Source organism: Echiichthys vipera, assembly GCF_963691815.1.
Source record: "Echiichthys vipera genome assembly, chromosome: 13".
Taxonomy (NCBI): domain Eukaryota; kingdom Metazoa; phylum Chordata; class Actinopteri; order Perciformes; family Trachinidae; genus Echiichthys; species Echiichthys vipera.
Genome location: NC_139838.1, coordinates 24,674,245 through 24,700,508, shown reverse-complemented (window position 1 = coordinate 24,700,508; position 26,264 = coordinate 24,674,245). Strand labels below are relative to the sequence as shown.

The 26,264-nt window shown below is 43.7% G+C and overlaps 2 protein-coding genes across 2 annotated transcripts in view; both read right to left on the bottom strand.

Annotated features, from left to right (window-relative positions):
- Positions 1 to 559: 559 nt before the first annotated feature.
- On the bottom strand, positions 560 to 2,012 carry gdf6b (growth differentiation factor 6b; the record flags this gene model as incomplete). The annotated part of the gene is made up of 2 exons (XM_083926149.1): positions 1,628 to 2,012; positions 560 to 1,452 (listed from the first exon to the last, which is right to left on the bottom strand). The coding sequence occupies exons 1-2, from the start codon at positions 1,971 to 1,973 to the stop codon at positions 560 to 562; spliced, it is 1,239 nt and encodes a 412-aa protein (XP_083782275.1). The 5' UTR covers positions 1,974 to 2,012.
- Positions 2,013 to 3,909: 1,897 nt separating this feature from the next.
- pkhd1l1.1 (PKHD1 like 1, tandem duplicate 1) overlaps positions 3,910 to 26,264 on the bottom strand; it is a gene marked incomplete at both ends in the record, with an annotated part of 64,171 nt that continues 41,816 nt past the window's right edge. Inside the window, 34 exon segments of the mRNA XM_083925219.1 lie at positions 3,910 to 4,145; positions 4,485 to 4,638; positions 4,894 to 5,040; positions 5,170 to 5,321; positions 5,428 to 5,772; positions 6,064 to 6,199; positions 6,482 to 6,639; positions 6,752 to 6,916; positions 7,243 to 7,475; positions 8,735 to 8,900; positions 9,025 to 9,141; positions 10,544 to 10,655; positions 10,768 to 10,890; positions 11,621 to 11,769; positions 11,876 to 11,966; positions 12,049 to 12,170; positions 12,260 to 12,386; positions 12,604 to 12,696; positions 13,751 to 13,935; positions 14,217 to 14,346; positions 14,488 to 14,606; positions 15,411 to 15,540; positions 15,824 to 15,987; positions 16,941 to 17,029; positions 17,573 to 17,744; positions 18,177 to 18,336; positions 18,446 to 18,597; positions 19,566 to 19,757; positions 20,540 to 21,569; positions 21,761 to 21,897; positions 22,395 to 22,636; positions 24,322 to 24,451; positions 24,776 to 24,985; positions 26,211 to 26,264. The exon segment at positions 26,211 to 26,264 is cut by the window's right edge and continues 103 nt beyond it. Coding sequence (XP_083781345.1) covers positions 3,910 to 4,145; positions 4,485 to 4,638; positions 4,894 to 5,040; positions 5,170 to 5,321; positions 5,428 to 5,772; positions 6,064 to 6,199; positions 6,482 to 6,639; positions 6,752 to 6,916; positions 7,243 to 7,475; positions 8,735 to 8,900; positions 9,025 to 9,141; positions 10,544 to 10,655; positions 10,768 to 10,890; positions 11,621 to 11,769; positions 11,876 to 11,966; positions 12,049 to 12,170; positions 12,260 to 12,386; positions 12,604 to 12,696; positions 13,751 to 13,935; positions 14,217 to 14,346; positions 14,488 to 14,606; positions 15,411 to 15,540; positions 15,824 to 15,987; positions 16,941 to 17,029; positions 17,573 to 17,744; positions 18,177 to 18,336; positions 18,446 to 18,597; positions 19,566 to 19,757; positions 20,540 to 21,569; positions 21,761 to 21,897; positions 22,395 to 22,636; positions 24,322 to 24,451; positions 24,776 to 24,985; positions 26,211 to 26,264 — 6,122 coding nt within the window.

Sequence of the window (26,264 nt, the reverse complement as noted above, 5' to 3'; positions counted from 1 at the left end):
TTTAAGTTGTAGATGCTGGTTTCCATTGTACCAGGACTGTGTTTACTACAGGGTGTTCTTTAGACAATAAACTAGACTCTAATCTAACATCCCATATATTAAATATTCATATTCATGTAAATTCTCAAAGTACGAGCGGTCCGTGACAGTTGAACATGTAATGCTCTGTCCCACGGGCCAAACAGTGGGTGGTAAAAGGATAAAAAAAATGGTTTTATTTTTGCACTGGCAATAATTTATAAGATAAAAATAGGGGGGGGGGGGGGTATTAAATCTGTCTGTTTTTAAAGGAACACCTCTCTTCTATCCATGAATATGCAGTTGCAGTCGCTGTAGCGTTGAAGTTGCCAGAAAACAGAGAAAAAAAACAAGAAAACAAATGTTTGAGGTATTAAACATGACCTTGCTGGTTTGCGTTGTGAGGAAATGCGTCACTAAGTTTTTCTCGCCAAACAGATCAAGCGAGTGTTCCTTATTTCAGGTGCGGCCTCGTCCCCACACAGACTGTGATACTGTGACCAGAGAGCCAGAGGGTGACGCCCTACACCTGCCAGGTCCACTATCTGCAGCCACAAGACTCCACCACCATGTCCTCGTACTGCTTGTACACCACATTGTTTCCTGAGTCGATGTAGAGGATGCTGATGGGGCTGAGTTTGGACGGGGCGCAGCAGCTGGGCGGCATGTTGCTGGGGTTCATTGAATTCATCAGAGTCTGGATGATGGCGTGGTTGGTGGGCTCCAGGTGGGAGCGCAGGGGGAAGTCACACACCCCCTCGCAGTGGTACGCTTCATAATCCAGCGGGGCGATGATCCAGTCGTCCCAGCCCAGATCTCTGAAGTTCACGTGCAGCGGCTTCTTACTGCACCTGGACTTGGACTTCTTGCCGTGTCTCTTCCCGTGGCGGGTTTTGGACGCAGCCGTCCTCCTCCTCCTGCTGGCTTTGGCTCCAGGGCCCTTCTCTTTGGACTTCCTCTCCAGGCCCAGCAACACTCTGCCCTCTCTCCTCTCACTGAAGAGCGTCTGCCTCTTCTTCGACCTGGTGAACACCACTAAGATGGCTTTCTTCTGCTGAGGCCTGCCGTACCTGTGCAACCCCAGAAGTTGCAGGTCCAGCTCCCTCTCCGGGTTGTCCAGCATGGCCCTGAGCTCCAGGCAGAAGTGTTTCCCCTGGCTCAGGTGCTGCTGCTCTTTGAATATTTCCCACACGTCCAACACCTCCCACTTCGGCCTTTGGGAATCTTGCAAGTCCAGTGTTTTGGAGTCGAGCAGCTGCCGGTCGTGGCAGGAGAGGAGCTGGATGTCGACGGGCTCTGTTTCCGATATACGGAAATTCCCAGACACTTTGGTGTATATCCTGAGCTCGGCTCCCAGCACCTCCGCCTTTTTGGAGAGCGTTGAGACGTCGAACAGATACTGCTGTCTCCTCAGAGGGGAGAGTGGGAGGTCATCTGTGGAAAGCATTAAAGCAGAGGGGTCAGATGCATTCTCGTGGGGATGATGCACATACCACAAAAATATCCCACTATTGTCTGCACGGAATTAATCTGGAGTATGAGTCAATCCTACCTGCATGCACACACACACACTCACACACACTCACACGTACAGTTGAGCTCCACGTACCTTGTCCACTGTCCACAAAACTCGCAATAGTGTTTGCAGCTTTCGAAGAGCGAAAGAAGCTGGCGTTGAGTCCCAGTCTCTCCGCTGTGGAGAAGGTCGTGTAAATAGACAGCATGTAGTCGTGAGGCTCCACTGAGTCTTTGGATGTCGCTTTAGTGTTTCTGTCGATGGACGGCGGCGCGTAAAACTCCTTGAAGTACCTCGAAGCTTCTTGTCCATCATAAATCCTCGACACCTTGCCGCTCTTCAGGGCAGCCGGAGGGAAAATAGCGAGAGAGTGAAACCCGGGGATTTCCCAAACAAACACCAGAGCTCCGCAGAGAAAAGCGAAGTGATAGAGATCCATCCTCTGGTCTCGTCCTGAATCAGAGCCGGAGCCTGAGCTGTGGCCGCGGGGACCACGGGCGAAGCCGGAGCTGAACTCTGCATCCACTCTGCAGCAAGTGGCTGCTCCGCAAAGAGCGCACAGCTCCGGAGGACAGGCGGTGCAAAGTTTAAAAAAAGGGGCCGAGAACACGCCCACATTGTACTTCTATCGTAAAGGCTAAATGGGGGACGCAAATTAAGGCTGTAAAACTAATTGTTCCTCCGCCGGCCGTCGCCTCCCTCCTGGGGAGACAGATGTGCGCTGAAAGGACGCTCGTCGACTCCTGGTGCGTTTGCGGACATTCACTTACGCGTCGGCAAAAACAAATGGCTCCTCATTTGGAGGTTGTTTTTTGGGTCACAGTTTTAGAATTGTCTCTGTTCAAGCAGGACATTAAATATCAGTGCACCGGAGCAGCAGCGTGGGCGCATTTACCACGGAGTCTCCCGCCCTCTAGTGAGGAGTGAACGGATCTGATGCGCTTTAGAGAGGAAACATCCAACCAATCAGCCTCATTCAGCACCATGGACAGAGCCTTCACCCAGAGACGGATGAGACAGACAGATGGATGGATGGATAGATGGATAGATAGATATAGACAGACAGACAGACAGACAGATAGACAGATAGATAGATAGATAGATGGATAGATAGATAGATAGATGGATAGATAGATAGATAGATGGATAGATAGATAGATAGATAGATAGATAGATAGATAGATAGATAGATATAGACAGACAGACAGACAGATAGACAGACAGATAGACAGATAGATGGATAGATAGATAGATAGATAGATAGATAGATGGATAGACAGACAGACAGATGGATAGAGGGCCCCTGGGTACAGACTTGGAAGAGGCCCCTACCCTGTCTCCATAGGAACAAGATGCCCAAACTCAAAGAGTCTACTTGTAGTCGTTTTGCCTCCCTAAATAATGACTTTGCATGTATATTTTCGGCGTTTTACATTTCTTTGTGGTCGTTTTGTGTTCATTTGCACATCTGTGATTCTTTAGCATCTATGTTTAGTCCTGTTTCATCTTTTCATGGTGGTTTTCTTGCTTGTTAATTGGTATGAGCACATTTTTGATCAGTTTGTGTCTATTTTCAGCCATTTAGTCTCTTTGTGATCATTGTGTGGTTATTTGGCAACATTTTGTGAGTCAGGACCTCTGATCCGCTGCTCCTGTGCCCAGTCTGCCTGTTCAGTTAATCCATCAAATAGATTAATGTTTATTGTTCTCAAACTGGGGAATTCTTATGTAGCAGCAGGTTATTCTGGCATTGCAAGGGATAAGATATACATTAATATAAATATACACATCAAATTAAATTAATTAAAGTTGCTCAAAACCTTAGCATACTGTAGATATAGATGTAGAATACACAAAATATACTTCTTCTAAAATAAACTGTAACACATTACTGTATATGATGAAGAAAAACACTGATGCAATAACGATGTTTATGAATGAAAAATAGAATTTATTGAAAAGAGAATAAAGTTTCAAAACATTCAACAACAAAATGCAAACTTCATGTTTTCCTTCATCTCGTTTCAGACCAAGTTAAGTTCTATTGCACCAGTTATTAAAGTCTACATCATGGATGTGTCACCCTGAGTATTTTCATATCAAAAGTACATTTAAACCTTTTACAAAACCAGAAAAGAAACAGAATCAAACTATAGCCTTCACAGAGAGGAGGAGTGGGAGCTTTGGATTTTGACTTTGGTTAACGAACGATTCAGTGGAAGAAAAAAACAGGCATGTGCATGATATTAAATGATATTAAAGGATTACATTTGTTTCTTTAGCAGCCCCATTAGTGTTAAAGTGAATATGTTTGTGTTAAAGTGACTATATGTCGAGGTTTCCTTCATCAAACCCTCTTAGCGTCACAGAGCTGACTAACATAAGGTGGTTCCCTCAGAGCAGCAGGCCACACTGTAGATGACGCTGACCAGGTACAGACTGCCGGCGGACAGGGCCGCGCTGGAGCAGAAGACGCTGTCGTCGTCGTCGGTGGTGGCCGGTTGTCCGCTGGTGGTCGCAGGGGCCAGAGTGGTTGGAGTGTCTCTGACGTCGAAGGCGCGTGACTGGGCACCCCACTCCTTCAGCGTGAAGACCATGGTCAGGTTCTCACCTGCAGGGAGAGGACGGGTAAAATGTTAAAAAGCAAGTAGATGAACTTTTGCACCGAGGGTTTTCTTTTTATAAATAATGTTTTGGAAGAATCCTGAAATAAACCACGAGACTGCAGCACCAGGAGGAGGAGAAGGAATAGTAGAGTCAAGTAAACTTTAAAGTCCCCCTCCACTCAAACATGTTTCTCTTCTTGTTCCTCTTGTGTGTGTGTTTGAGACTGTGACGGCGTTTTAACCGTTTAAATAAATTACCTTACCAGAGTTTACCACCTCAGTACTTTATCTGAAAGTTAATATGATTTATAGGCCTGATTTTAAAAAACCTGCAGCAGACGTACCGCTGTGCTGAATGGACAGGTCGGTGAAGTTTGCCCAGCAGGTGCTGAACAGGATGGTGGTGTTACCCTCCAGTCCGTCCACGCTGTTCCCACTGGCGTCCTTCAGGCTGGCTGTTACAGTGAGCGTCGTCACTCCCACAGAGACACAGTTACCCTGCAGACAACAGCACAGGGCAGCTTTCAGACAGTTGAATTTCTTGTGTACTACTCTAGCTTACCCTTATTTAAACATATAAACTGAGCTACATGTTGGTAGTCGAGTGAGTTTGATCCGAAACATGATACTCATGAAGGATCCGTAAAATGATGACGTGTTCAGAACAGTAATATCTGATCCTGAGCTGCTGTAAATCCCCGTGGATGTCATTTCTCTGAGGACGACCTGTGTGCAGATGTGTTTTTTCCTCACCTGCTCATCCACAGCCATGAGAGTGGGCTGCTGGGCCAGAGGACCCACAAACTCCCCGACTATGGGCTCCTCCACCAGCACCAGGTCGTCCACGCTGGACACGTAGCTCACTGTGGGCTCCTCCCTTGTGTCTTCTTTATTGGCCTCCTGAGATTTAAAAGCAGGAAACCACAAAAGCAGTGAGCACTTGTTTTAAAACTGATGGAATGGGATTTTTCCATTAGTTTTTGTTTCTTTTTACTCTAAAGGTGTTGTGATTTGAGTCTTGACGTTCACCTCGTTCCAGTCGGGGTCAGATGATGGAGGCGGAGGCGGGATGACGCCCATCGAAGAGACGTTGAAGCCGATGGACTGACTGAGGTTCCCGGAAACTGCCGCCTGACCCAGATCATCAGCGATGTTCTTCAACAACACAAAGTCTTCCTCATCTGAGATAACACACAAAAAAATCTGAATTCACATCCACACATTAGACTTTAAAACAGTCTTTAAATACGATATCAGCTCAGAAGTTACACGTCTTCTCTCACTAACCGTCGGTGCTGTTGGTGCTTTGTTGGACCGGAGGTTTCTTGATCTCCACCTCCACCTTCAGGCCCGTGGATCTCTTCCGTCGCCGCGCGCTTCCGCCCTCCCGGATGATTTTGGTGATTCGGATCATATTTGGGGGCACTTTGAGGAATATAGCGAGGTTCTGGACCAGGCTGTCTCCGAAGAACTGGTCCTCAGTCATGGCGGGCAGCTCAAAAGAGAGGAACAGAACCGGGGCGGTTCGGATCTCCACCGGTTCGGAGCCTCTCACCACGACCTTCAGCATCTTGTACTCCTGGTCGAAGTAGTTGGTGCCCAAAGTGGCACTCAGTTGGGGATCATATTGACCTGGAGGGGAAAAGATTAGATTTTATTTTGTTAAAGGTCAGAACTGTCATGTTGGAAATCCAGGAATAACGTTTATTTTATAGTTTCTGCTCAGAACTTTCTGGTTGAGCCAAGAGTAAGTATGTTTCAGGTGTTTGAGTTTGAGACAAACAACGTAATCAAATACAAAGAAAGCCACACTTGACATAATAAGATGACACAGCTTAATAGATACTGTAGGCTCTTCCCTGTGTATCACTGTCTGCATTGATTAACAGTCACATTATCTGCGTGCAGGTAAAGCATCAGCACCTGGTTGGAGAGGCTTGTTCAGAGTGTAGTCAGTGTTGTCATCGTTCCACTTAGCGTTAGTCGGAGCAACCAGGTTGTTGTTGACGTACACGTCCAACCGGTTAGGCTTGGAGTAGAAGACTGACACCACGATGCTCTGCAGAAAACAAAAAGGATGTCAACTTCCACTGTGCTTAGGCAAGAAATATGTATTTGCTACATAATATATATATTTAAGGATTGTAAGAAGAGCTTTTCTATACTTTATAGCGTATAAATTAAAGCATGAATACAGTAGCAGGAGCGTCACGGCAGAGTTATATTTCAATGAAGACGTGTGCTGTCATGCGGATTTAAGCACGTTATAGATGTTAAGTCGACCGATCAGATTGCCCCGGCGGATCTGCTTGTTGTGTGGTAATATTTAGTGTCCTCTGACCTCGGAAGAATCAGCGTTGAGCATCATGAGGCGGAGTTTCTGAGGGCTGACGCTGGAGAAAAAGACATCGAAGGATTTGTTTGTGGCCACAACGCTGTGGAAGAGGGACACTCTCTTCTGGCAGGTGTAGCCCGCACACCAGCCGTGATCCTGAGGACCTGGACGCAAACACACACACTGCTGGATTAAAGACTGTAACTGATTTTTAGAGAGAGAGCATTTAGATGTCTCTGGGTTTTAATCATATCACAACTACAGGACGCTACATACCGTTGATCAGATCCAGATATTCGCCTCCGAGGACAGCGACGGGGGACAGACGCCTGGTCTCTGTGTCAGCGTCCAGGCTCTCGATCACCAGCATCGTGTAGTTCAGGCTGAAACATTTGTAGCACTGCCAGGAAGACATGTACATGCAGTTTTCCCTGATCACACCTAAAGAGAGAGCAACACAGCATTTTATTATGCAGTATTTGATGGTCTACCTGTCAGCAAAGGGTCACACAGGACAGGAAAAGTTTTAAATCATTAAAAGAGTGTAAATTATTACTATTTCGATTATATTTTACCACTTTGCACAAATAACAAAAAGTAATATTTTGATAAAAAGCTAATATCTGATCACTCTAGTTAGCGCCCATGTAAATATTCAAGATGAAATCTCGAATATGAATTATTTCAATCGAGTTAAAGAGAAAATATTCATTTAACCACAGCAAGTGGCTTTCAATTGTCCCTCAATAAAATAATTAAATAGTTACCTTTGTGTGGAGCGATCGTGTCCACAGGGATGCGGCTGCCGTTGGGGTAAGTGAGCATGACCTTGGGGATGCGATAGTCGCCCAGCCCTCTCCTGGGATCACCTCCCCACGCAAACTCAGACTGAGGCACCACAGCTCCCACTGCACCCAGGAACGACCCGTCCAAGTCCTTCAACAGCATCTTCTTCTTCGCGTCACACTCCATGTCCACGCAGTCGGATGGGTTCACTTTACTGAAGCACAAAAAGAGAAAGGTTTTATTTTATCAGCTACAAAACCGCAGGAATTAAGGTACGCCACACACGCACAACCAACAAGAGCTGTAGTTTCAGCATCTACGGAGTTAAACTGTGGAATCAGTTTAAGTGTTGGAGTACAGAAATGACAAAACAGTTTAAAAACAAATATAAAGACATCGTCTTCACAAAGTACAGACATTTAGAAGAGCCTCCGTAAAATGGACATACACAGACTTTAGTTTTGTAATACACTTGTTATTTGTATTTATAATAAATATTAATATATATATTTGTCGTTTATAATGTTTATGTATGATTGTTTATAGAATTTATATATAATATATAATAATCATAGTTATTATTGATAGTTATACACATTTATATGATAGAACTGTGTTATTATAGCTATTATAGTTTTTTAATAACATATACTGACGTGTTACTAATATAAACTGATCTGTTAAAGGGTAGGATTAGATACGTTTTTACTATCTCCCCGACTTTTGAGCATGTGTTTATTTATCTACTACTATTTTAACTTTGTTTCCATTGCTTATATGTTTGAAATAAAGACAATTAATGAATGATGTTGAAACTAATCTTACACTAAATGCTTAAAGTTCATAAATGTTTTCAGTAAAAAACACTCGTCTTGCAGCAACAATCCATAAATTGTCTTACACAGAAGACTTAAAGGAAACTTTTAAAACATTCTTAAAGACTTAAATCTAACTGGGGCGACTGTGGCTTAGTTGGTTGAGTGAGTCAGCCAACGTCAAAAGGGTCGACGGTTTGATCCCTGCCCTGTCATGGTCATTGTTGTCCTTGGGCAAGACACTTCACCCACCTTGCCTCGTGTGATTGTGTCTGACTGCTGTATGTTTGAGGAGGTGGTCGGAGGGGCCGTAGGCGCTGATTAAAGTGGCGGATTAAAGTGTCCTGAGATAACTTTTGTTATGATTTTGCACTATAAATAAAATTGAATTGAATTGAATTGATTAGCTGCCTCGCTTCCGTCAGTCTGCCCCAGGGCAGCTGTGACTACTACGTAGTTTACCACCACCACCATGTATGTCTGTGTGAGTGAAGGGAACCTGGACTCTGTAAAGCGCCTTGAGCACTGAGAAAGATGCTATATAAATCTAAGCCGTCATAATAATAATTATTTATCTTGTCCAGGTGTTTCCTTCTCTCACTGTCTGATGAACGCGGAAATGACATAGCAGATTTAGCCAGGCGGTGCAGTGATTTACCCGACATCGGCCCTGTGGACGAAGACTTTGCCGTTCTCTGTGCTGTCGACCATGGAGATGCCTGAAACATGCACAGGGTGCTGCAGGTCCTCGTTCAACGGGTTGGTGAAGAACATGAAGTTCATCTCGCCGGAGCAGACGTCTCGGAAACCAACGAATGTCGTGTCTGGAAAGAAAACGAGAGAGAGAGAGAGAGAGAGAGAGAGAGAGAGATGAGGAATAAGGAATATGTTCCTCTATGTTTTCAGTGGCAAAGTAAATCCCTCCTAAAGCTCCGAGCCTGAACTCACCCGTCACCATCATCAGTCCTTTGATGGCGTTGTAGCTGGCGGTGCCAGAATTTGCCATTGTTGGAGCTCTGTTGTGTGTAGATTGAAAATTGGGCCAACAGAGTCCAGACCGCCCGCCTGTTCAGAGTGAGAACAAAGTCCCAACATCAGGGGTTTAAAAACTGAACCAGTCTGCATTCATACACAAAAGCAGGAACAACTTCCAGCACTTTTCAATAACGTTCAAGTGTTTATTTCATTGTTTGGTTAAATTAAATCACCATAATGACACTATGTTTGACTCTTTGAACAAAATAGTGAAATGGTCATGTGAGCTGAACCCCTCTTCCCCGTACACAGTTACATTTTCACACACTTTAGATGTTTGCATCCCTGCACAGTGAGTCCCAGCTTCTTCCCTCTGGACGGAGGTTTTTAGTCTTCTCTGCAGAACGAAACGTTACAAAAACAGCTGCAATCGCACTGGTAAACAAGCTGCAGTTGCACAACTTTGGAGCATTTATCTTGTTTTTTATTCATAGATCCTCTGGTTTTTTATCTAATTGTTTTATTCTCGTTCTACTGAACATTTATTTATTTATTTTATTTACTTTCTAACCTATATTTGTGTGACATTAGCTCTTGGCGTTCTTTCTTCTTATTTCATGCTTTTATTTTGTGGATTGCAGCACTTTGTCGATTCTCATCTGTTCCTTGTTTCAGTTTTATATCTTGTTGTAATTGTTCATATTGAGACATGACTGTGAAACTAGTTTACCCTTGTTTCAATAAAGACACCTGAACAATTAGGACCTCTTTTCTAGTTTATTCAAGATCTTTGTTAAGTCCAGAAGTCCAGGTTTTATTGTGAAAAAGATTTATGTATAAACACGTCTCTGTCTCAGTAATCAGCAGGATGTGAGCTGAGACTGTTTAACTTTAACTGATTTAAAAAAGAGTCTTATCCTAAAACGGCAAATCCAAGCGTCTCGGCTGTTCTTTGTTTGAGCCGTGGTTACAGCAGGCGGGGTCAGCTCGCCTCGCTGACAGAAGATTTAGAAAATCTTTTATTTTAAACTTCAAAAATAAACAAAACTGTCCTCTAAATTAAGGAGCCGATACTGGGAAACCAATAAACCATCACCATGATCTTAATAAAGCGGTTGAACTTTTTTCAACCACTGCCTCTTTCACTTGACATTTGGTTTCCTGACGAACAAACACACACCTGCCCTTATATTACCTGGGCGGTGTCCTGAGCCCGCACACACCCCTACAGGCAGCAATGTGCATAAATGAACATGTCAAATGAACTTTGCAAAACCTATCTTGCATTTCAAAATTTCTATTTTCATATAAGAGAAACAGGTCAGACACCTTCTTAAACAGAAAATTTGAAACTTGAAAACATTTGAACGGCTGTGTTGCCACGCTGAACGCCATTTTTCTCTCCCTGAGAATGTCATGTTGACGCGTGACTCTATACTTTGTATTAGTGACACTGTTTGTGGTGTTTCAGCAGCATCACCCTGTGCTGTACCTGGGAGAGGTCTTGGGGCTCGATGTTCTCCGCTGATGACCATATTGAAGTCGCTGCTGGGCAACGTGAGCGAACAGTTGAAGTTCGGGCTGCTGCCAACAATCAAGGCATTCTGGGAAACGACGAGGAGAAGAAATCTGTAACTTTAAAAGTCTCTACTGAAAACTAAACGAACCAAATGATGTGCGATGAGAGGACAGTAGAAACTAAATAAACCCTCTTACCTGTACTTGTACGGTTTTATCGGCGTATGCGTGGGAGAGAGAAGGAGGAGCGTAGATGATAGGCATGACGCCCATCCCGTTGTCCACCAGGGTCACGTTGTCAATGATAATATCCATGATGGTCTGTGAGGGGACAGGAAGGGGATCACTGTTAATCTTTTAAACCTTCAGCTACGAGGTCGCGGACACAAGCGGCCGAAATGGGTTTTCTCAGGAGGGGGGCTGGAGTCTCCCTTAGAGAGAGGGGGAGAAGTTCAGCCATCAGTGAGGAACTCGGAGTAGAGCCGCTGCTCCTTTGTGTTGAAAGGAGCCAGTTGAGGTGGTTCAGGATCATCTAGTAAGGATGAACCCTGGGCGCCTCCCTAGGGAGGTGTTCCAGGCACGTCCAGCTGGGAGGAGGCCTCGGGGAAGACCCAGGACCAGGTGGAGAGATTATATCTCTACACTGGCCTAGGAACGCCTCGGGAGCCCCCAGTTAGAGCTGGTTAATGTGGCCCGGGAAAGGGAAGTTTGGGGTCCCCTGCTAAAGCTGCTGCCCCAGCGACCCGACCCCGGATAAGCGGATGAAGATCAGATGAGATCAAAATGTAAATGATGTCATGTAGAAAATTTGTTGAGAAAGGTCCAAGATTTATGAAACAGTCTTTGATCCTGACACTGTCTTAAAGTGTTTCTGCAGTCATGTGGAGCTCAGCAGGCTACTCACTTGTTTCTGTTTATCTGGTTTAAATTATTGTATATGATTTAGTATTTTACTTTTCCTCGCCCTTGACATCACTTGACCTCAAATTATGTCAGAACGCTGCCTTGCGGATGAATGAATGCGTCAGAAATAAGAGTTCAGTGTAGAAACCTGGAAGTAGATGCCGAAGTCAAAGCTCCTCCAGATGAAGAAGCCCTGGATGAGGCTGCAGCCGGGCAAACCGTCTTTGTTCATAAAGACTCCGTACAGACCGCCGTGAGCCTCATTGTGAATCCACTTCTCATTCTCGTTCAGGTAACCTGCAGAAGTCACAGAGGGACACAACCATCAGTTCTCTCCTCAGTCAGTTCGGCCAAGATTTCCTCAGATACGATCTACGGTTCAGGCCCATTTATTTAACATCACCTGGACACGGTTCACCATCGATGCGGTACGCCACTCTCTCGTAACCGGCCACGATGTTATACTGCAGCACAACGTTTGTCCCCTCAGTGACCTGAAAAACCAGCAAAGACCATAAATGCAGCAGCGTGTTTTTATAGTTTAAGCGGTTCATGTTGTATTTTGAGAAAAGGGACCTCGATGGCAGCGTTCCAGTCGTAGTTGAAGGGCTCCTCTCTGTCCTGATACGATCCGGGCCACTGCGTCATCATCACCAGGTTCCTCCTGACGGTCGTCCTGTCGCCCCAGATTCTGATAGCTGCGGAGGATTCATGTGAATGCTTTAGTGCTGGAGGAGATTATATCACTTCACAAACGTGTAAATGACTTTGACAGCTCAGTGTTTACCTTCTCCCACAGTGCGGTGGATGATGTTATCGTCAACTTTCAGTCCATCTGTCCCAAAGACTCCGATGGCCGGAGAGAAGCCGTCATGGAAAGCACAACCCTGAAGGTACGAGTCTTCTTCTGCGACCTTTCAACGCACAAATAAAACAATACTCATTTTACATTTTACACATTTAATTAATACTTTTTCCAGTAAGTCTAAACAGCACCGCATGGTCATGTGAACGCCTACTGAACATCACAGGTGATAAAATATAAAGATTTAACACGCATGCAGCCCTGTAGTCCTTTTATATGTGGTTGTGTGTGCGTGTGTGCATGTGTGCGTGTGTGTTTTGCTGCACCTCTCCCAGGTTGAGGAAGGCCACAGAGTAACGAGGGTCATGGGCGTCGATCCAGCCTTCCTGACCAGAGCGGACGAACTCCACGTTCCTGATCTGAGCTTTGCCTTCAGGAATAAAACATGAAACAATGTTCAGTGTAATGTGTTTTAATATAAACGAAGGTAAAGTCAGATCAGGGCTGAATATAAAGTATATATATGCACTTCATATTATTGAAACAAGGAATAAACCACCAAATAATGACAATGTAATGAGTCAGAACATGACTGATGGTTTATGGCTACATGAATAATAATGAATAAAACATGAAAAAAGAGTTTTACGTAGGAGATAAAACTGGAGGTTTTGCAGAGTTGGTTCAACATTTATTTACTTTAATAATAATAATAATAGGGTGAGAAGTTCAGCATCCGTGAGGAACTCGGAGTAGAGCCGCTGCTCCTTAGCGTTGAAAGGAGCCAGTTGAGGTGGTTCAGGATCATCTAGTAAGGATGAACCCTGGGCGCCTCCCTAGGGAGGTGTTCCAGGCACGTCCAGCTGGGAGGAGGCCTCGGGGAAGACCCAGGACCAGGTGGAGAGATTAGATCTCCATACTGGTCCTGTGAACGCCTCAGGATCCCCCAGTTAGAGCTGGTTAATGTGGCCCGGGAAAGGGAAGTTTGGGGTCCCCTGCTAAAGCTGCTGCCCCCCCGCGACCCGACCCCGGATAAGAGGCTGAAGATGAGATGAGATTAGAGATAATAATAATAATAATAATAATAATAATAATAATAATAATAATACAATCCTCAGTTTTTGCTGAGTTGCTGATGCACAATGCATCATTTGAAATGCAGCGCTGTTTCACTCCCAGTGTGCGCATGGAAACAAAATAAGCCTGTGAAAAGATGTTTTTTGTATTTCTACAGCTGCAAAACTTTACTTTACTATATATATATTTTTTACATGCACACAAAAGGTGATTACAACTGCAGCCGGTGAAATTATTTGTGAACATCATCTCAAAGATCCACATATCAATGGAGCTGATTTGATTCCATAGAGTCCGAAGGTCTGAAACTCCAGATGAGTAACAACATTACAGCTCATTAATCCCGTCCACACATCACACACAGGGTTCTGTCGAGTCATAGAGATCACAGTTTACACTCTTCTTACCTTTATAGTCGATTCCGGCCCAGGAGTAGGTGCCCACCAAAAGTCTGGCTCCGAACGACTCCTCCATCATCTCCGGATACTGCTCACCGATGATCTTAATGTTTCTGGTCACGAGGCCGACGTCAGCCGCCAGAGTGTAGGACAACGATGTACCGGAGACGGAGTGAGTCTCACCTGAAGATGGAGAAGGAAACAGAGGTCAGAGTGGTCAGACTGAGACTTCTCTGGAAGCTCTATGAACTATTTATTTCAGTTTAACACAATAAACACATCTAGAAAAGCTGATTTTTGGATTGATATCTGGAAACACCTGTTCATATTATAAAGAAGTGATTGTTCTAATTGAATAGCAGAGGTTAAAACCTTTATGAGGTGATGCTGAGCTGAATATCCAGTGAGACGGTACTTTTATTATTATTCTGATGCTCTTGAGACATTTGTGAAGCTGAACTGACCAATGTGAGTGTGGGTCAAAGGCTGGTTCAGGGTCAGAATATGTCCATCTGTTGACTTGGCGACGATGTGGCGTTTTTCCGTCTCCCACGCGTTGTAGCTGGTGGTGGAGATGACGACCTCGTCTCCGACCTGCACGCACGGGCACACATGTAAACACACGGCTCAGTAGCAGCTGTCGCGAGAGCTGCATTAGATTTGACCACGTGAACAACCCCCGTGTTTGATCTTTACATTTCAAAACAGAGAGGTTGAAAGTAAAAAGCTCCTGACCTGCCAGTCAACGGACTTCGACAGGGTCAGCGTGTCGGATCCGGCGTCAGCGGTGGCAGCCAGTTTGGTGTGGTACACGTTGTGAGGTAGTCCGTAGAGCTCCAGAGTACCAAACACACCTGTGACACAACGAAACACACGAGGGCCCGCTGTGAGACACGTGACACCACCACAGCTCCCCTCTGGGCTGGGATTATTTACTCTATGTAATAAAATCACTGCAGAAGATCATTTCTGTTTATTTGGTAACTGAGCACCATCTGTTTCACTTTATATTAAATTATAACACAATGTGCAAATGTTGTAATTTAAACCACGGCTTCATTCAGGAATCCACTTACAAAACAAAAATATGCTGAGATCAATACATTTTTAAAATATTTGTTTTGAAGATTTAAATTTAAAATAATATAATAATAGTAAATGAACTCTTCTTGGTTCATTAGCCACAATAGTTACATTATGGTTGTTTTGTATCTATTAATATAACTTAATTAAGTCTTTTTCTTCCTTCCCCTCCCCTTTCGTTAAGTTTAATTATATTTTCTTCACATCATTTTTTACAAACATGCACATATATCTGCGTGTGAGAGAGTATATAGGTGTATATGTATATGTGTGTGTGTGTGTGTGTGATTATGTGTAGAGGTTTAGTAGATGCATCTTAAAAACACGAAAGTATGTAGTTATAATTACAATATGAGAGATGCAGCAGAATATTCTACAACCTATTGTTACGATATGTCACAAATATATATAATAATGTACGAACAACACAACAAAGTTGCCTGTTTCAGTTGCAGATATGTTACACATTCATTTACGAGCACATGAGGTTGATTGTGAAGCAAACTCCAGCTATAAAAACAACATATTTAACAACAAAAACAATATTATACAGATAACATATATATAGTATTTACCCAGGACTTTGGATCCCTGGTTGGGTCCGTTGGGCAGAGGCCAGTCAGGCGTGCTGTGTTCCCCTCTCAGCTTGATGTGCAGTTGACCTCTGAACGGCTTGTCGTCCCATCCTGCGATCAGCCTCCCGCCCTGAACACAGCAGCAGACGCAAACATCACTGAACTGAACGTACTGCACCAGTGACCATGAATGCCGCTCTGCAGAGGAAGTCTTGGCCCTGATATCCTCTGGCGACACCTGAACGCCCGCCTGTTACCCCCCGAGGCTGAACGGTCGTCTTCTGAGTTCGCCCAGCAGTTTATAAAGTAGTTAAAATGATCTCCACTTCGCCAGCTGCAACTTTAAAGTGAAAAAAACAGAAAAAAACAACATGAAACAGATTTTAAATGTTATAATCCTGCATCTCACTGACCTGGATGGAGATGTAGACGGCGTCTATGACCACGGTGCTGTACGTTGGCGCAGAACGAGCCGGTCTGGAGGACGAGCTGTTCATGGTGTCGGGGATCTCGAGAACTCCGATGACCGTCAGCTTGTTGAGCGCGGGAGTGTTGCCGTCCAGAACGACCCACTTCCCTGTGGTTTGAATTGAATTGTCTTTATTGTCATTGTACCAGTACAACGGCATTTACAGTACAATCCCTTAAAGTGCAGAAATAATTTAACGTTAAAAGCTTAAAACAGAATAGGCTAGACCTTTAAAAGACACATTTAAAGTTCTTCTAGGGTGGGGAGTGAGCACCCAATGATCTCTTGGGCTGCGTTAACAACCCTTTGGAGGGCTTTCCAGTCAGCCACTGTGCAGCTGGCAAACCACACACACACATACAGTAAGTCAGGATGCTTTCTATGGAGCAACGATAGAAAGACACCAAAAGTCTCTGAGTCAGATTGTTATTCCTGAGAACTTTTAGAAAGTCCAGTCTCTCTTGTGCTTTCTTGATGGTGGTTGTGGTGTGAATGCTCCAAGTGAAGTCCTCCTGTATGTGCCTACGAGAAACAGTAAATCTGTTACCCTTTCCACATGTTTCCCCCTGATGAATAGGGGTTGAGTGTCTGTTTTGGCTTTCCTCCTGAAGTCTATGACCAGCTCCTTGGTTTAGGTGGTGTTCAGGACACGGTTACTGTCTGAACACCACATTAACAGCTGCTTCACCTCGTCCCGGTAAGCCGACTCGTCTCCCTCAGAGATGAGCCCCACAACTGTGGTATCATCAGCAAACTTGATGATGGCGTTGCTGGAGTGTGCGGGGGTGCGGGGGTGCAGTCATGCGTGTAGAGGGTGTAGAGTAGGGGGCTCAGCAGGGACAACAATATAAAAGTAAACTACCTTAAGATCATGTTCAAACTGAATTTTGTATTTCCAGATTCTGGCTCTAATAAATCAAACACACACTTTTCTGATAATCAGATCTCATCGCCAGTTTGAGAGATTATATAAAAGCTGTTTAACTTACATTGAAATAAATTGTTATATCATATATTTAGTGTAAAAGTTGACTTATGTTTTGTTTTCTTCTGTAATGTACCTGCGGGGATGACCACGTCAGCGCCTGCTGTTGGTGCAGTGAAGTTATTCTCAGCTGAACTCTTCCAGAAAGAAGCGTTCGACCACGAACTGCAGAGAAACACACACAAAAAGAACATTTCAGTGTCAGGAAACCACTGGTTTCACTTTTAGAAATCAAATATATTGTGAGTTTTCTTTTGTAAAGTTGTAAGTCACCATTACTCCCAATCCAATCCAATTTAAGTAAACTTTTGAGATACTTACAGTTAACTTGATTATATTGATTTGCTTCTACGTTTCACTTCTACTCGACTACGTATTAGAGTGAAATACTGTACTTTTTACTCTTTACTTTGGTTATTTTGCATATTGTGTTTATTTCTTTTCCTTCAAATGTGCTTCATTTAAAACTAGAATCACTGTTTTAGTGGGAAAAAAATCCCCCTCATTAAGTGAATTCTGTAAATTTAAATCTTATTTCTTATAAAAAGTGAAAACTATTAAGTAGGAACATTTCAATTAATTACAAAATGTTCTAATATCAAAATATTCATAATCTTGTGTCAGGATCGGCTGAACCTAGTCTTGTTTTAACACACAGACACTCATTTCTCCAAGTTATTGTAAAAAGTTGAACTAGACTTAACGTACATGAAGTCGTCAGGCCGGCCGGTGGGTAAGGGGGGGAGTGTGGCTGGCGGAGGTGGTGTTGGTGTGATGCAGTCGAGGTAGAAGCAGCGGTAGACCCTGAAGTTCACCGCGGTGTCCGTCAGTGAGCGGTCAACGGTGTCACGACGCCGGCGCTGACTCGTCTTCCCAGAAACTGCAGACACAAAAAAATGACTCCATCAGTGAATGTTTACTGTGTGATTTAATGTTGAATAGTCTAACAATGAATTCAGCTCTCTGTGATTTTATAACAACACTCTTCATAAAGGTAAAGGTCTTTTTAGAAGGTAGCATATAAAACATTAAACTGGGGGTAAGTTGATGTTTCTGAACTGCTGCAACCCGTTGTCATTCTGAGACTGAGACTAAATACAGTGTATTTACAACGTTGGCAGCATAAGGAAAGTCCTCCCAGACTGAGACGTGTGTGTGTGTGTGTGTGTGTGTGTGAGTGTGTGTGTGTGTGTGTGTACAGTTCAATCGAAAAAATTCTCAGATTAAAGAAGCTGCTTCAGGCCTTTTTGCTTAATAAACACACAAAAAAAAGGCAGTAAAGTCATTGGATTAATATTAAAGTGTGTCTCACTGATGTAGAAGAGGTCGTTGGAGCTGGCGTCAAAGTACCAGTCTCCGTTGTGGTTGTTGCTGAAGCTCAACGGCGTCAACGAGCCGTTTCTCTCGTCGATGACGCGGAACTTGTCCGGACTCTGGGTGAAGTTGTGCTTAATGATCACAAATCCATCTGACTGTGGAAGGACAAGCAAAGAAGCACATCGGTATAATACTGTGAACAGGCAGAAAACCCATCGTCCTGTTATTTCTTATATCACATCCAGTGAAGGACCCGTCTCGTACCTTGAAGCCGTAGAACTCCCCACTGTAAGTGATGTTGGTGATGTGATCCATGTTGTCAAACAACATGTTGAAAGTGTCTTTACTGGGCAGCAGGGCCATCCAGCCGAACTTATGAGTCATTCTCTTCTTCAAATAGGGAACCACGGAGCTGCCTGTTATAGTGACATTAAAACAAGTGATTGAAACTCTTAGATTACAGCAGTTTCATATTTAAGGTCAGACAGAGCAAGTAAAACACTTTAATGCAGTCGTACATAAATACAGGAGCATTTATAAGTGTTTAGTCCTGTATAGTATTCTGCAGCGATTATAACGTCTCCATGAGACACTGTATCTAATTATAATATGTTTTACTGGATCGTCATTCCTCATCTGGGTGCTCACACGAGGAGCTGTCAAAAAAACACTTCAGTTTACACACAACTTCCATTTTAAAGTGAAACAGAAGCAGCTGTGTTTCAGGATGTTTTGCTACATTTTCTTCATTAACTCCTATCAAACTGTGTACAATCTCCAATTACATATTACACTAGCCGGTTCGAGTCCCTGTGTGGACCATAAATGGAGTGTGGACAGGTGACTGGAGAAGTGCCGTTGAGCTAGGCACCGAACTCCCAACTGCTCGGGGCGCTGATCCACTGGCAGCCCCCTCACTCTGACATCTCTCCATTAATTGCATGTATATCGGTCCTGTGTGTGCATGTGTGTGTATTTCGGGCCTGTGTGTGTGCAACCTGAATAACAACAGAGCGAAAAAATGTAATTTCCCTTGTGGGATTAATAAAGTAACAACTCTTCTGTCGTATCTGTGACCATTTCAGTTTGTGGGCGCAAACATTTGGGACAGCTGACCAGATCATCAGCCATTTTTTCATTTAAAGTGCATAATCAGCACACAGATGACATGATTTAGATATACACCTCTTAAGTTTGGTGTAAAAGCTTTTTATAAACAAAACTGGGAGAGAGATGCAGGACTTTTCTCAGTATACTCAGTAAAGTTTGGTATCCGACCGCACGTCCCACCCCTCCCCAGCAGAGGTCGACAGAGATTACAGATAAACGACTGTATCTCCAACAACAACACAGACATGAAAAAGTGTTAAGCCTCTGTGTTTACCGTGTGAGTTGGTGAAGATGACGTCCTTGGCCCTCAGAGAGCTTGGTGTTGGGTTGTTGAACGCAAAACGGTGGAATTCGACAGTTTCGTCGCACACTGCGCCAGGGAATCCCACGCTCCACTCCGCACTCTGGGAACAGTGAGCGGGGTCCAGCAACGGGCTCACCGGCACCACTTTGTTGCCGACCTTTCCTGAAAACAAGGAAACACGTGTGACAGAGATTAGTCAGATGCAGGATGGAGGAGGAGTTTTAAGGTCTTACTGAGTTTGACTTTTTAAGAAAAACAAGAAAAACTAAACTATTAGTAGTAAACTATAAAATTAAAACTATTGAAACTTTGTAGTAGGAACCAATCAGGGTCCAGAGAAGTGCGCAGGACTTTGAAGCCAAGTTGATGTAGCGGCAAAACAGCGGCATTGCAACTACTCGGTCTGTCAAAAAGACTTTTTACCATTGACTTACATCGTAAAAAGAGATGTGGATACATTTTAAGTGTCAAAATGACTTGTTTCACTGTGAGAAGTTGATCCATTCAGGACGATAACATTTAGAAAGTCTTAAAGAGGCGCACGACAAAATCATTTTATCAACCTTTAAGTTAGCAGAGCGCTAAACTGGACTGATGGAGCCGGCTGAAGTCTCCAGTGCGCCTGCACCACGGGCCGTGTAATGTTAAAGCAGTGCTGAGCCATTTTTTTGGCTCCGCGTGCTGTATCCAGTTCTCTTTATACGTTCATGCGACCAATAGGATCAGGCTCAGGAAGTGATGTTATTTTTGACTTCTTCATGTTCGTTGACAATAAGAACAGTTCAGAATAACACCTGATGCTTTAATAACAATAATCTTCTGGATACCTCGATAGATTGATGGACGTAATACAGATTTAGTTTGGAAAGGAACAGTTAAATAAACATAATTAGTTAAGTTAGTTAGTTATAATTAGTTAAGTTAGTAGTAAGAGACTCAAGTACCTGTGAGGGAGCCATCGGTGTCCACGAGCTGCACCTCGTGCTCCCACCTGAAGCTGGCCTTGTTTGATGAGTCGAGGTACTTGACACCACTAAACCTGACCGCCCAGCCGCCGCACCGCTCTATACACGTCCCATCGATTCTGGCTACCCCGATGGCTGCACAAGACCCACGGTTGAAGTTGATGAACGTGGTACCAACGACGCTCAGGCCATCGTCCAATGGCGCAATGATACCTCGCTGGGTGCAGTAGGCACCTCCCAGTCCGAGCTCGTCCACGTGGCCCACGATGGTGCTGTTGATCATCATCGCCCCTCCTTCCTCTCCGAAGCCGCTCAGGTGCGGGCTCAAGATGCGCTTGGCTTCAATACCGGCTTTCTCGTTGTTGATCATGTTGAAGCCGCTGAACTGCACAGCGCCCACGTTGACCCACTCTGCACCTTTCTCGCAGTTCCAGGTGGTGAGTTCGCGGAAGACGGCAGGCTCGGGGGTACTGGAGCGGCAGCCTCCATTCTTCTTGGGGAAGAAGTCTTGGAAGATCCAAAGGCCGAACCAGCCCTGAGAGTGCACGGTGTTGTTGTAAAACTCGCCAAGGGGAACGTTCTTCTGGCAGATATTTGGGTTATAGGACGGGCCATCGGGGTGCTTGTGCATGCGGTACCAGAAGCCGAAATGGGTTCCCCCCGCCGCAGCGTTGTGGCGGACGATATTGTTGGGATTGGTGACCCAGTAGGCAGCTGGAGTGACGTCGTCATTCAGCAGGCTGGTGCTTTGTTTGACAAACACAGCCAGGTTGTACTGCAGGATGTTCTCCGTCTCAATGCCGTCCTCGATGAAGAAGGCCCCACCCATGATGTTGTAGATGACGTTGCGCTCCACCAGCAGCTTGTGGGTGTTGTGGATGGTTACGGCCCTGTTATAGGTCTGATGGATGGAACAACCCTTCACGTATGACTTGTAGTCGATGTCTCCCATCAGATGCCAGTGGATGGGGTAACGTCCCAGTCTGAAGGCCTGTCCTGCATTGAAGAGCTGTGCCACAAAAGTTCATCATTTCATTTGTGTTGATACAAAAGTCAAACTTGACACATTGTTTAGGATGAGAAGACTTCGAAAAGCAGCAGGAATCTCAGTAAAATAGTTTAAATACGGTTTAAATAATAAAGTATTTCTGCTTCTGATTCTGACTGTAAAATAATGGTCAGCAGTCTGAAGCAGCTCACCTCAACATGTTCAATTCTGCCGACTGCAAGATTCTCGTTTGGCCGGGGTGCGTGGAACATGATGCAGCCTCCAAACTGATCGCTGCCGATCTCCTCTCCAAACCGCCCTTGGAAACAGGTTTGGGTGGCGAATTCACCTGCAGCACGAGGAGCAGAAGGAGGATTTTAATGCGTGTGTTGCAGGGATGAAGTTGGCCTCTGTCTGGTTCCCTCAACGAAAACCTGATGGGATTTGTCCACTGGTGTTGGATTCTTACAAAAGTTTATGAAATGTACACATTTTGTTGAGCGAGATAATCTTTACAAATATTAGACACCACTTATGATTTACGAGTTAATGCAATCGCCAGTTGAAAACCCAGCAAGCGATGTATTTATTGATATATGTTAGGTCCCTTAATCTCTTAAACATGTGTTTACCACGGACCGTATTTTAGGCTTCTAACCCGAAACCCACTGACTTTGTGCAAATGCAATTAATTCCTGGGCTTTAGGACTTTCGCAGATTAAGGATTAATCTAGTAAACTCTTCCAAAACCAACTGGAAAACATTTGCAGTCTCATACATGTTGGTGAATCTGACGTTGCAACGTTATGTCTCTTATAATGAAATCCCAAAACCTAAATCGCAGACCTGTGTTGAAGCCGTCGGGGCAGGCTTCGATCTTGTCGTCCCACTCTTGGTTTAGAGAGCCTCGCACCACGATGTTCCTGGTGAGGAGACCCACCTCGGCTCGGCCCTCAAACTCCTGACCGTTGGGCAGCGTGACGGTCACCCCGAGGTGAGAGTACTTGAGCGGTTCGGTCAGGGTCAGAGTCTTGCCATCAGCCGACACGGCGGCGATCATCCTCACCTCGTTCTCGATCTGGCTGTGCCTGGAAACAGAAACAAATGATTTCCACCGGCAGCTCCACACCATTGATCCATCTGTATCTATCTACAGAATATACAATAACTTCACTGTACTTTACTGTAACTAACTCACTTCAGTAAGAAAGGCTGCTACACCTCCCTGTAACTTAGGTCTGTAGGAAATGCTGCTACATTTTTAACACTTTCAATTATCGCTCCTTATCCCTTATTAAGTTTGTACTTATTTTATTTCAATATGCTGCTAAACTGCATGCTGCGTATTGTTGTATATTGTATTTACCTACGTTTAACCCCAATGTCTGTTGCACTCTGTCACATTTAGGTATTGTTTGATTTATTTGATGTTAGCTTTATTTGATTTGATTTATGTTTTTATGCTTATTGTTACTCTGATACTTTCCCATCTTTGTATTGAAACTGTTGCACAATCATTTCCCTCGGGATAAAGAAAGATTCTTGAATCCTTGAATCTTGAATCCTTGAATCTTGAATCCCTGAATCTTGAATCCTTGAATAACACCATAAAGACGATTGGAGCTTTAAAAAAGGGACTAAATGGATCATTAGCTGTCATTTATTTAAAAGAAAATATTAAAATGACGTCTGAACAATTATGTGATTGTATACATTTTGATGCCTGAGGTTTAGATTATTTTATACCTTTTTAAAAAAAAGGCGACAAATACCAAGGTGGTTATTTCTTCCCATATTCCCTTTCAGTCACACTTTCTGCGCCGAGATTTATTAAAACTTGACAGGAAAATGTTACTTTAGGATGAGTTTAATGACATCTTGTCTCCAGGTGTTGTTTAACTTTACACAGTCATGAAACAACCCGTCACACATCAGCTCAGGGGTAAAAAAACGACAGGAACAGTGAAGTAAAGAGAAAATCCTTTGAAGATTTAAGGCTCTTTTGTTGAGAGACACGTTTAACTTGTAGGAGATTATTAATCATTATCGTTAACTTGACATAAGGCCTGCAAACATACTGCCATGTATGTTTGGAAAAAAAACAGCAGCTTTTATATGTTATGTTATTATTTTTTTTGTTATTATATATAATCTGTTACTATTAACTTGTTATTTCTTCATGTACTTTTAATTTTTTTATTTTTGTATGTAAATTTTGTGTTTCTTTATAATTTTGTGAAAATTTAACATTATTTAGGTGGAGGCTTCAAATCAACCCACTGGGTTTTCTGCCTCTTCCTGCAGTGTATGCTGAATAAATATAACCTATAACCAGCTACAAACAAAATATGTTGTTTCTTCAGCTTTCTTGTCCATTTGAACTCATTAAGCTAGTTTCATGAATTAACCTAAATTCTGGGGTGGGCAGTTGATTTTTGGCCATGTTTGGTAAATAATCCATAATAATCTTTATCATATTGTAACTCTGAGGGGAAACTAGACTTCTGTTTTTCCTCTTGGCTGTTTTTAGAAAACCTAGTCTGTCACAGGAGACAGGAAGACCCCTTCCTCTGCTTTAAATTCTGTTTTTTCCTTTATTTATTTATCTATTTTTAACCTACTGCAGCTTTAAATTAAAGTTGGTTGGTTGTTTTTGAGCACATTACCTTCAGTGTCAAAGAACGGTAACAGTCAAACACTTAAAGAGTCAAATCTCAACACTTAATTGTGTTATTTTTGCTCTTAAACGTCAGATCCACGGTCCGTCGTGTACCTGTGGCCGGTGGAGGCGATGACAATTTCAGCTCCGGCTGTCCACGTCACCGCCTTCATCAGGGTCAGCGTGGAGGAGCCGCCGGCCGCCGTCTGGGCCAGGTGGGTCCATGTGATAGGGACCGGAATACCTGGAGAAACAAGTTGTCAACAATGACTCGAGCCTGAGGAGGGAAGCTGAGGTGTCACTAATAACCACACAGCTTCAGGACAAAGGACTCAAATGACTCATTATGTGACATACTGACGTGTAACCAGTGTTTTCTGGAATATTCGGGTCACGTCTACTTCAGAGAGGATTATAATTCAGTGGTGGAAGAAGTATTCTGACCCTTACTTGAATATAAGTACATTTATATTTATTATTTACTGCTCTTTGACAGAGCCAGGCTGCAGGGATGTGCTGGAGTCCAGAGGGGAGCGTCGTCTGTCTGAATGTGCTTGTGCGTTCGTACCATGCAGGTCCAGCGTCCCCTCTCTGACAGCCAGCGTCTTGGTTCCGTAGACAGGAAGTTCAGGTGAGCGCAGGTTCCCGTGAAGCGTGATGATGGCTTTGTGCTGGAACGGCGCCTCCTCCTCTCCGATCTGGAGCCGCCCACCGTCTGTGATCAGGATGTTTTCTGCCTGCAGCTCGATGTCCGCCTCATCAAACACCAACGTCCCTCCTGAAGACAATGAAACAGCTAATTAACAACTGGACACTTTGTTTAAATTTCACAAAAAGGGCCTTAATTTCAACACATTATCCTATTTATTTCATTTATTTTGTCATTTATTTATTAGACAGGGACAATACATATGAATGGACATTGGCAGAATCTGTCCAAATGTCAGAAAGGACTCCGTAAAAGTAAAAGAACAAAACAAAAACAAGGTAAAGATGAAACACAATCACTGAAACAGGGAACGAGCAGCAACTCAAGGCAAAACACTGATAAAAGTAACATGTTAAATCATAAAATAATGATGCTGTAGGAGCCTGAATGCAGTCTTTTTATTGATAAAATGTTTTAATTTCATTGGGATAAGGATTAAGTATAAGAATATTCACATTATGTACAGTTTTAAACATATGATTTGCTTATAATGGGGCAGTATGAACATGTTTTGGTTTTTATAATAACTGTTGACAGTTGTATTTTTGTTTCCTGAAGACTGCACCTTTAAAAAGAAGGTTACGTGCTTTTTGTAGTCAGTCAGGACAATCAGGGAGTGGAGACAAAGTGTTTTGACCCCTCTCTCTCTCTCTCTCTCTCTCTCTCTCTCTCTCTCTCTCTCTCTCTCATTGCGTGTATAGGAAGCAGTTTATATTTAATTTTGTGACAATTTAATAAAGTACATATTTTTAGTTTACCAGCTGGTCTCTGTGGATTATTTGGACGTGGAAGAGTGGAAGAGTGTTACGAGCGTCAGACTGAGGCTTCACCACCTACAGATGCTTTTGCCGCTGGTTACCTTTAAGGAAATGCTCATTTGTGTCGTAACAAATCCCCTCTAGTCGTCCTACAAACAGAAAGTAAATGTATTTCTCTTCTTAAAAAGTCTTTAGTGACTGGAAAATGAGGAAAACAAGAGAAACAACCATGTAAATACAGAAAGGGAGAGAAATATGACACAATATGGGGCGACAGTGGCTCTGTAGTGGAGTGGGTCGTCCTCCATTCGAGAGATTGGTGGTTCGATCCCCACCCCCCCTGGTCCATATGTCGAAATGTCCTTTGGCAAGACACTGAACCCCGAATTGCTCCCCTTGCTGCTCATGGGTGTGTAAATGTGGTGTGAATGGTCAGATTAGATAAGATGGTCTGTAGATGTCCACTGCCATCAGTGTGAATGTCTGTGTATCAGTACAAATACACAATGTCCTTACGTAAAAAAACGTGATTTCACCTTGAATGAGGAGCATTTTGAGCACAGGGGTGCTGGTGTCCAGAAGGATGGTCT